Source organism: Sapajus apella, unplaced genomic scaffold (assembly GCF_009761245.1).
Source record: "Sapajus apella isolate SASKATOON/1434 unplaced genomic scaffold, GSC_monkey_1.0 scaffold59, whole genome shotgun sequence".
NCBI lineage: Eukaryota > Metazoa > Chordata > Mammalia > Primates > Cebidae > Sapajus > Sapajus apella.
The window spans coordinates 3,240,647-3,251,884 of record NW_022436999.1 but is presented as its reverse complement, the minus strand read 5'-3'; the positions used below and the strand labels follow the sequence as shown (position 1 = coordinate 3,251,884).

Below are 11,238 nucleotides of genomic sequence, written 5' to 3'. Positions count from 1 at the left end.
TGGGGCTGTTGGGACAATCACGAACTTGAGCTAAGAAATATACATGCGTAAGGCATTATGATCAGCCAGGTGAGCATTCTGGTGGGTATCTAATGCTGGGGCTCTCTCAGGCTTCCTCGGGCAGGAGTGCCAAAGGAAAGTTACTCTTTATCCAAGTCTCCCCTGGGGCCCACTCCGGCAGAGCTCCTCGGCGAGGGTTGACCACGACCCGCTCCTCCTGCCCCTCTCCCATTGGCTTTCACCTGCCAGAGGGTCAGCTGCTACAGGCCTTTTAGCGCGTCAATCAGGTCCGCCAAACTCCGCCCCGCCCCTCCCGTGGGTTTATAACGGGAATTCCCATGGCCCGGGCTCAGGCGTCCAACCTGCTGCCGCCGTGGCCCCGCCGAGCGGAGCTAGTGCCGCGCGCAGAGCACACGCTCGCGCTCCAGCTCCCCTCCTGCGCGGTTCATGACTGTGTCCCCTGACCGCAGCCTCTGCGAGCCCCCACCGCAGGACCCCTGCCCTCTTCCCGCCGCCGCGAGGGCCCCAAGCGAAGGAAGGCGGGAAGGGAGGCGTGCTGTGCGCCCCGAGGAGCCCGCGATCTCCGCTCGCTGCCGGCTGCCCGGCCCGGCTGGCACCATGCTGCCCGCGCTCTGCGCCCGCCTGCTCACGCCCCACTTGCTGCTGGTGTTCGTGCAGCTGTCCCCGGCTCACAGCCACCGCACCACAGGCCCCAGGGTAAGTGCGCCCCCGGCTGTGCGCCCACCTGCGGAGGGAGACGAGGTCGCTTCGCCCCTTGTCCCTGGGGGCAGGAGGAGAAGGAAGAGAGATGTCAGAGACCTGTTGTCTTCTGTCTACTACCAGGTCTCCTGTGGGCTTCATTGGTGAAGTTGCTGAAATATATATATTTTTCTCCCATTGGCGCCCCTCCCCACTCCATTTCGTGCAGCACCATCCCGACCCCGCCCTGAACTGTCACTGGTGGGTTTTCTTTGCAATCTCTTCTCTCCAGCATTTTGCTCCAGACCCCCAGAGGTGCCTTCTGCGTCGGAGAGAAGCTCGCTCTCCGCTCATGTAGGGCTTCCCTGTAGTTTCACGCAGCGCCGGGTCCAGCGTGCTGGCGTTGTTGGCAGGCGGCGGGGGGCGGGGGGTGGGGGTGCAGCTCTGCCTGGAGAGTTTTAGGTTACCCGAGAGCCACACAAGGACCTTGTGTTGTTGTTTTAAAACGCGATCACTGCTCGTAAAACCCACGGCAGATAATTTTAATGCCCCCTCCTGCCCGGCAGGCTCTGGAAGAGGGTCAGAGGCGGGGTACTGTAAAGAGGTGGGAGGGGAGAGTTGCGCAATGTTCAGGGGTCTCTTCCCCTGGGTTCAGAGCTGGGAGGTTGAATTACTTGTTGAACCTTGGTCTGATTGGAGTTTCTGAACGATATGAAACCTGCCAATTCTGTGCGCAGGACAGACTGTCCAGGGCATTGTAAAATCTCCTGGAACCGACAGCATTGTGTTCATTTCTGGTCTAGATTATCCGCCTCTCCCCCGCCCACCAATTGGTCTAATAAAGAATTTCACTGCCTTAAAACATGTACTGTTAAACCACCTAGTGGTTCTTTTGACCAAACTTAATCCAGGCAATCTCTGGCCAAGCATCAGTTTATGTCAGGGCAATTGCCTCTTAACTGGCAGCCTGAGAGTCCATGTAGCAAGGATCTTTGTGAAAACAAGGTTGGTTCAACCAACTTGTGCTTCCTTTCCTGACCATCCTTGGGCCTAGCACTGTACCACCTGTTCAGATTGCAGGTTGTTTATTCATAGCTTTTGCTATATGAGAATCATCTTTATAGCTGTAGTGTGTAGAGGAAAAGCCTTGCAATGCTTGACAAATCTTAATGACTGCCCAGATGCTGGGTTGATTACATCCAAGCCCAGCTATCACTGTGAGATCAGATTTGCAGCCACTTAGGAAAGAAAAGTGTTTGTCCCTGTGTTGGGCCGGCCCTTGCTTTTATGACCAGATGTGCAACAGCAGCAGTTAAAGTGTGGCAGATTAGATCCAGGGCGTGTCATAAATCCTCGACAGCAGGCATTCCCAAAGCTGGGGCAAGTAAGGGCTCCGGGAGTGACTTTTATGGATGCAGATGAGGATGCCTTTTAAATGAAGCCGCTTGGTTTGATATTAGGACTCGGAGCTCTTAAACTCTGAGGTCAGGCGAGCCATGCGTTCCCTCCAATAATTAGGAACAGTCAAGACAGAGATGCAGACCAGAGCACCCCGACTGAAATCTGGATGGCCGCCCACAGGAGGGTCGAAAGGAGAGAGGCCCTGAGACAAATGGTGGGGGGCTCGTTTGTTTGCTGCTGGGCTTGTCTAGAGTCTCAAGCCATATGGCTCTCCTTCCTGGCCTCCTGGAATCAGAGGAAGCAACTTTTAGGGGAAAGCTAGGGACTTGAGGGGAAAACAGTCACTGTGGTTAGGTTCCTTTCAGCTCCTTTAGTTTATTAATTTGATAGAAGTGATGGACTGTAAGCAGGTATTGCAAATAGGCTGGTGTATGTCCCAGCTGCTTCACTTTCTCTCTCTCTCCCTCTTTTTTTCCCCCTTTCTCTCTCTCACTCCAATAAACACACACGTACAAACACACACACATTGCACCCCCTGCGTCTTGGTGTGTTTAGAAAGTACCAAGGAGAAGATGCTGTCTCGAGCGTTGGAGCATATGGTTACCTGGTTGTGTTTATTGATAACAATATGAACATTTGGGCTGGGCACCTTTCAAGATCTCTTATTTGAATGGGAACAAGAAGGTGGGTCTTTTTAAAGCAATCTTGCAGACGACAAAGTGAGACTTAGAGTGGCCAGTCGACTTGCCTGAACTTCCAGTTTATGTGGATTGAAAGGTTGTGTGCAGCTGTAGCGAATGTTCATCCAACAAGTGATGCCATTTCTGTTAAAGGAAGAGATGGCTCAATGAGAAATACGGAATCAGGTGAGTCTGCAGAGAAATTACTAATATTTTTTGGTATCTGTATCACTTAAGGGAAATGATTGAATTTCAACCTATCTGCAAAGACTCCAGTTCTTTTCTATGGCTTATTGGTGGCCCTAAAAGTGTAGCTCTGGTTGAGAGCGGCGTCATCGGAAGAGCAGAAACATCTGGCTCTGTGGGTGCTCCTAAGTCTCTCTGTTAATCTTTTGAGTGACAGAGGCTTAAGGATTGGCATCTTTTCCAGCTGGCTTTCTAGGAAACCAAGAGCATGCCCTTTCAGTTTAACTTTATCTGGCTCACTAATTGAGCTCCCCCGAGGCCCAGACCTCAGTCCTTGCCCCCTTATTTGCTTCTTGCCTTCCTTCATAAAATTCCTGACATTTGTTTGACTCTGAAACCAGCAGCTATCAAGTATCAGATTGGAGGCTGTTATGTAGGAAGCACCTGATTTTGGGGTCTCTCAACTCTGAGCAGCTGCTTGGCTACCTGGGATGTTGCTCAGGATTCTTTTAATTACCGAGGAGGCAGCCGTTTCTTTAATCCTGCACAATTTACTGAAAATGTTTCAGGGGAGGGTGGCATGGGGGAGGGGCTCTCCCTGGCTGATGGTGTCTGGCCCATGGTCAAGCCAACTGCTTGTCTTTGTTTAATTCTGTGTCTGCCTTGAAGACGGAAAGCTGGATGAAGGCAGGAACGGTTTCTGTCTTGTCCAGGGATGTATCCTCAGAGCTCGGCATGGGGCCAGACCCCTGTAAAGATTTACTTTGTTGATGTTGGTGGAATGAACAAATAAATGCAGGTAATATGTGTTTAAGAGTGGTCACAGATTCCACTTTGACTGGAAGAAGGAACTAGATTTAAGAAGTGTGAGAAATAGGAGATGATGCGAAGATTAAGAGGTCTGAGTCAGAAATGGATTTTTATTTTTTAAATTTGACAGGTAACATTGTATGTATTTATCTCATACAACATGATATTTTGAAATATATATATACATTAAATCTAGCTAACTAATGATTGCATTACCTCACATAATTATCTTTTTTGTGGTGAGAGCACTTAACATCCACTCTTTGCATTTTTCAAGGATACAATAACTTGTCATTAACTGTAGTCACTTTGCTGTTCAATAAATCTCTTGAATTTATTACTCCTCTCTAACTATAGTTACGTACCCTTTGACCAACCTCTCTCCTTTCCTTCTCCCTTCTTCCTTCCCCAGGCTTTGGTAACTACTGTTCTACCTTCTACTTCTATGAGACCAGTTTTTTTTAGATTCCACATATGAGTGAGATCATGCAGTGTCTGTCTTTCTGTGCCTGGCTTATTTTACTTAATGTCCTCTAGGTTCATCCATGTTGTTGCAGATGACAGGACTTCATTCTTTTCTATGGCTGAATAGTATTCCTTGTGTATATATTCCATATTTTCTCTATCCTTTCATCCACTGATGGACACCTAGATTGATTTTATATCTTGGCTATTGTGAACAATGCTGCCATAAACATGGGAGAGCAGATATTTCCTCAACATACTGATTTCATTTCCTTTGGTTAAATGTCCAGCAGTGAGATCGCTGGGTCATATGCTAGTTCTGTTTTTAATTTTTTGAGGAACGTTTTTGCTGTTTCTCATAATGGCTGTACTAATTTGCATTCCCACCAACAGTGTTTGTAAAGACCCCCTTTTCTCCATATCCTTGCTAGCACTCGTTTTTCATCTTTTTGATAATAAACGGCCATTGTAATTGGAGTGAGGTGGTATCTCATTGTGGTTTGACAGTATTTCCCTGATGATGAGTGATGCTGAGCAGTTTTGCATATACCTATTGGCCATTTGTATGCCTTCTTTCGAGAAATGCCTATTCAGGTCTTTTGCCCATTTTTTCATTGCATTTTTTTTTTTGCTGTTGAGTGATTTGAGTTCTCTGTGTACTTTGCATATTAACTCCTTATCAGATACATAGTTTGTGAATATGTTGTCCCATTCTCTAGGTTATCTCTTTACTTGGTTGTTTTCCTTGCTTTGAGGAAGCTTTTTAGTTTGATATAATTTCATTTGTCTATTTTTGCTTTTGTTGCTTGTGCTTTTGAGGTCCCCAAACCAATGTCATGGAGCTTTTCCTTTATGTTTTCTTTTAACAGTGTCATAGTTTGGGATGTTGCATTTAGGTCTTTAATTCATTTGATTGAGTAATTTTTGTATACGGTAAGAGATAAGGGTTTGGTTTCTTTCTTCTGCATGTGGATATCCAATTTTCCTAATACCAATGATTGAAGATTGTCCTTTCCCGATTGTGTGTTTTTGGTACCTTTGTTGAAATCAGTTGGCTGTAAATGTGTGAATTTATTTTTGGGCTCTGTATTCTGTTCCATTGGTCTATGTGTCTGTTTTTATGCCAGTACCATGCTGTCTTGGTTCTACAGCTTTGTAGTTTATTTTGAAGTCAAATAGTGTGATGCCTCCACTTTGTTCTTGTTACTTTTTACTTTGCTTTGGCTATTCAGGGTCTTTTGTAGTTCTACAAAAATTTTAGGATTTTTTTTTCCTATTTCTGTGAAGAACATCTTGGTATTTTGATAGGGATTACACTGACTCTGTAGATTGCTTTGGGAAGTATAGATATTTTCACTACATTTGTTTTTCCAATTCATGAACATGACATCTCTTTCCATTCATTTGTGTATTCTTCAACCTGAAACTGATTTCTTAAATGGTTTATGTATTTGTTATTTCTTCTCTCACCTCTCGATCACTTGATTCATCCTTCAAAACCCAGGAACTTTTCTACAGAGCACTCTTTTGCTTAGGAAGGATTACTCTCTTCTTTGAACAACTTCTGTACCTGGTCCACTTGTATTCTAACTTCTATTAATCCTCCTCTAGTGAGCATCTTAATATCAGGCCATATCTTCAACTTCTTAGCACTAGGTTGCCCCTTTAGCACGTCGTGCATGATCTGTTTTGTTAAATGGACAAATCTGCAAGCCCCTTGAGAGCAGAATAGAGATCTCATTCATCAGGGTGCTTGTCACATTGTGAAGCATTCTGTAACTATATATTGTAATGAAGTGGACTGCATAATGATGTCCAACCTGGACCCCTGCTGTCGTTTAAATCTGAAATTGGTTACTTACAAACTGGCTTTTCCATCTTTAGGTTTTTGTTTTTCGTTTAAAAATAAGCATGTTTGGTAGTTACCAAAGGTTGGGAGAAGAGAGACTGAACAAGCAAATCTGAAGAGGGAAACGGGCTTTATTTCTCCCCCCCCAATCCTTTTTTGTATCTTGCATTTGCCAAGAGTGGAGCAGCTTCTAAACTGTTCCCTTCCACTTGACTAGCCCACCCCAGCATCTGCTCCAGGGTGGGTCCTTGTGTCTACTTAGATGCTCTTCCTATTATATGTGAGCCTGACAAGAATCCTTCTTTTTCATATGGGGGGATTTAGCTGAAGTGCTACTCAAGTGTTAGGCCAAGGATCAAATTTAAACATTTTGGTAGAGCTGACATGTGAAATTTATAGAAACAACATTGAGGAAGACAGGAAGAGGAAACAATAATCTTAGAATCTCCAGGAAATGCAATCAAAATAGAAAAGAATTGTTATGATCTCATTATCTTCTGAAGTTGAGTATTCACATTACTTATAGCCCAGCAATTCCACTCCAGCTGTATGTGCCCAAGAGAAACTCATGTCCAGCAGGACACCTGTGAAACTATGTTCATAATATCACATACCTGGAAAGAGCCCAAACTCTCATCAGTGGGAGGGCAGATGAGTAAACTGTGATGAATTCACAGTGTAAAATTATACTCAGCCAAAACAAGTGAACAACAGTGACATACAAAAATATGAGTAAGTCTTGGCAATACAATATTAAGTGAAAGAAAATTACCAAAAGATGCAGCATGGCATTTTAAAAATAAACTTATAACTAAAATTAAAAAAAAAAAACTTTTTAGGAATACATACAGCTACAAAAAATGCTATGAAAAGCAAAGTAATGATGCATACAGATTCAGCGTGAAGTTAGGGTGATGCAGGGAGATAGAGTGGGTAAAATCATATCGTTGATGTGGGTTGGTGTTGATACTCTACCTTTTTGGGGGAGAGGGAAGATGGGTTTAAAGGCATTTGTCCATTATTCAAGATCTAATAGCTGATAAAAAAGTGGGCCCTGCATAAACCAATGTTGACTGTATCATGAGCCAAAGATTATAATTAATTTAATTCTTTGCATGTGAGGTCAAACAAACAAAAAATCCCAGAGTAAGGGCCTCCTTTCTTGCCACATCTGCTTCCTCCTTCCCCTTTAAAGATGTGCATGTGGCTGTATATGAAATAACCCCACTGGGGAGGGATTTTGGCTTTTAGACCCAGAGCAGACCCAGGCCCTGGCATAAATGTCTGCTTCAGGTGGCCTAAGGGCTCATTTGTAAAGCTAAGCTGGCAGTGGGCAATCTCCCTTTTCCTTGCTCAGGGTGATCCACCCTGCAGAGTGGAGGTGTTCATGAGCTGATGCTCATGGGTTAGAAACCTTATTTGCCACTGGGGCCTGTGGATGGAGGCAGTGTCTGGGTTCGGGGAAAGCCTGTTTCTAGTTTGATGCCTGGCATTTTAAAAATAAATACCAGAACTTGGCTGCCCTGGTATGCAGGGCCCACATTTTTATCAGCTATTAGATCTTGAATAATGGACAAATGCCTTTAAATCTATCCTCCCTCTCCCCCAAAAAGGTAGAGTATCAACACCATCCATATGGTTTTACTCACTCAGTCCCCCTGCCTCACCCTAACTTCACCCTGAATCTGTATCCATCATTACTTTACTTTCATTTTCATAGCATTTTGTTGTAGCTGTATGTATTCCTAACCTTCTCTCACCCTCTTTTGCAGGAGCTGGGGGTGGGATGCATGGTCCTGCGTAGCAGGTACAGAGCACTCTTTCTCTCTGGGCCACATAGAAATTTATTGTTTAGGCAGTCAAGTTCTGGTATTGCTGCTAGTGGTGGAGGATGTCAGTGTGGAGGGCCCCCTCCTTCCATATTTGGGGAGGACAAAGGTTGAGTTGCAGATGAGAAATCAATCAGAGCTGCTTGTGAGGCCTGCCAAAAAGGTTTAGCATTGTACAGTATGTGCTCTGCATGAGTCATGAGTCACTGAGTGGTTCAGAGATTGGATCTCCATGAATCACTTCCAACTGTCCCCATGAAGACCCCAAAGCAACATAGGTCACCATACAGTTTTCTTTGACATCCAACATCATTCTGAATTCAGTTGCTAGATGACAAAATCAACTTACCTTTGGCCACGTCTAAGCTTATTAGGTATGGAGGAGTTCTGCATGCTTCCTGGACATCACCTTGGTGTCAGCATCCTTTTTTTAAGTCAGAGTGGGGCAGCCTCTTTAAGTCAGGGAGGGCAGCTCTCATCTCAGTAGAGCCTTTCCCACCACCAGGAAGCACTGGGACTGAGCAGGATTCCATGAGGTCAGGCATAAAGTGTTTTGAAACCTGACAAATTACCTACAGATGTGAACAACTATGCCTCACCTCCTTAAAAACTATTTTACACTACAGTGTTGATTGGATTCTATGAGATAAGGGCTGAAAGATTTTTTTTTTTGAGTATTGACAGTAGAGAAAAATTGGACCTACTTCCCAGAACACTTTATTTTTAGAACTAGATATGCATTCTAAGGCAGTGCTGGGAATTTTAAATAATTTTTATGGATGTTCATTGTGCATTGATTCTTGAAACTTCTGCCAAGCTCCTGGCGAGAGGACACATACTAGGTAATAAGTAAAAGATAGAGATGGGAAGTGTTACAAAAGGACATGCATCACTGCTTCACTTCCTCCTTCCACAGTGCCAGTGACCTGCTTAAAAACGATGCCAGTTTGGCGAAACTGGCATCGCCAGTTTAGTGGGTTTCGCCAAACCCGCGTATTCAGTGTTCTGATCTAGTGTGTGCAGCGTGAACTCCGATGCAATATCAGTCTTGTCCTGGGAGCCAGGTCCTGCCGCTCACAAGCCCAATGCTGCCGGGGAGCTGCCGGCAGTAGCACCTTGTTTAGAAAGTTGGGTGGCTTCATTCAGAATGGACCAAGCTGATGGCACAGGAGGCAACAGGGCAGCTGTTAATTCCGAATATTGGTCTGTTCCAAAGTAGCTACTGAACTGCTCATGCCACAGAAGGTTTTGTATTTTTACACCAATTAATAAAAATAAGGAAGTTGAGGAGCAGTCTTCTAAAATTAATCAAATCCCGGTGTTACTCTCCGGCAGAGATGGAGTTTATATATGTTCAGCCAGACAGTAAATGGAATTTTTGGAGAAATAAGATAAGCACAAAGTTTCTATACTTACTATGAGTGGATTTAGAAGTGATTTTGGTTTTGTATCACATACGGTAGTCTTCCGCGTCAGGGAGCACCTTTTTGTTTGCCTCGAGATGACTTAGCGCATTGGCTTAGCTGCCTTTGCCTTCTCTCAGAGGTTGCCCATGTCATGGGCTGTGTAGACCACAACACTCACAGTTGCTGCACTTGGATTTTCCTTTAATACCAAGTCTCATTTGGTTATCTTACCAGGACATTTTCATTGATATTCTGTACATCAAAGTTTTTATAGTTTCCCATCATTCCATTTTGTACCAGTTCAAGGCATTTTGATGATGCTTTTTGTTGATGCCAAGATCACTGCGTAATAATAACCTGTCTTTTTCTTTATTTGCATTTGTTGTGAATGTCTAACACCATTAGCTTTTGTGACCTGGTTAAGAAATATTAGTACCACAGGCCTGAAAAGACAGTTCTCTTGTGGCAGTGGTGCTATGGTATCCAGAGGGCCAGTGTTTCTACTTTTGCGGGACTTCAGTCATGCCGATAATAGTATCTTCTGTTCGTGCAATTCTCTAATATCTATGTGTACAGTTAGTATTCTAATGAAAGGATGCAGAGTCTGAAATAGAAGGCAGGTTTAAGCCATCACCAGGCCTTTGCAAATGGCCTCAAGGATGTTCTCTTTGAAGTAATACTTGCCACAAGTATATAATAAGCTATATTAATTGTGTTTTGCAAAAAATTGCCAAAACACGGTAATGTATATATAGTGGTATAAGATCTTGAAAAAAATCTATTTAATTGTGCTCTTTATCTGTGAATGGGAAAAGCCATTTTTAGTAGGTGACTACCATTTGAAAAACTCAATTGGATGTATATCTGAATGTTGCATTGTATTGAACAGTATACATATTATTGTTTGTGGTTGCATATGGCAATGAAGTGTTTGTTTTATAAAAAATCTGTTATGTACAGTCAAAATAAATTTTGCATTTGCTAAAAAACAAAAACAAAAACAAAAAAACTATGCCAGTGTCTTCAACTTTCCACAAGGATGGACATGTTCTGTACCTGCACTGTTCAATATTAGCCACATGTGGCTGTTGAACATTTGAAATATGGTTAGTACACCAAGGACCTGAATTTTAAATTAAATCAAATTAATGTAAACATGAATGTTAATAGCCACATGTGGTTGGTGGCTAACATACTAACAGTGCTGGACTCTGACCAGTGTGTCCAACCTTACCTTCTGCTGGACACCCTCATGTACCCCAGACCTCAGCAGGACTGAACCATTGTACTTCCTGATCTCTCCTTCTTTCTCCATTTCTGTCTGTCAGAATCCTGCCCATCATTCAGAAGGTTCAGATGCTACCTCCACGCAGTCCTCTTAGATTGGTCCCAGGTAGAATTCTCTCGGTCCCCTTTAAGCAAAGAATCATTTGCTTACCCCTATGATGGCATGTATCACTATCTTCCCTGTATCCCAGCCAACCAGAAGCAGCCTCAGCATAGGCTCAGAGGCAGACAGATTCAAGTGTGAGTCTGGCTCTGCTGTTGGGCACCTGGGCTAGTAATTTGGCCTCTTAGGTCCTCAGTATCCTTATTTGTCCAATGGAGGTCACAGCACTTCTGTTCCAGGGTGGTGGGGAAAATAGATGAAATGGATGATGTGCCTTGTATTAACTTTCTATTGCTGCTATGACAAATGAACACAAACTTAGTGGCTTAAACAACACAAATTTCTAGAGATCAGAAGACTGACATGGCTCTTAATGGGCTAAAAAATCAGCAGGACTGAGTTCCTTTCTGGAGCTCTAGGAGAGAATCTGTTTTCTTGCCTTTTCCAGCCTCTAGAATCTGCCTGCATTCTTTGGCTTGTGGCCTCTTCCACCTTCAAAGCTAGGTGGCTAATCGTTGGCCAA

The 11,238-nt window shown here is 43.9% G+C and overlaps 1 protein-coding gene across 7 annotated transcripts in view; it reads left to right on the top strand.

The window, feature by feature from the left end:
• Positions 1 to 323: 323 nt before the first annotated feature.
• Positions 324 to 11,238, top strand: part of SMOC1 (SPARC related modular calcium binding 1) — a 158,412-nt gene continuing 147,497 nt past the window's right edge. For all 7 annotated transcript variants that reach the window (XM_032245778.1, XM_032245780.1, XM_032245779.1 and 4 more), the window contains exon 1: positions 324 to 717. In XM_032245778.1, coding sequence (XP_032101669.1) covers positions 448 to 717 — 270 coding nt within the window. In that variant the 5' untranslated portion in view covers positions 324 to 447. The remainder of the gene's footprint in view (positions 718 to 11,238) is intronic.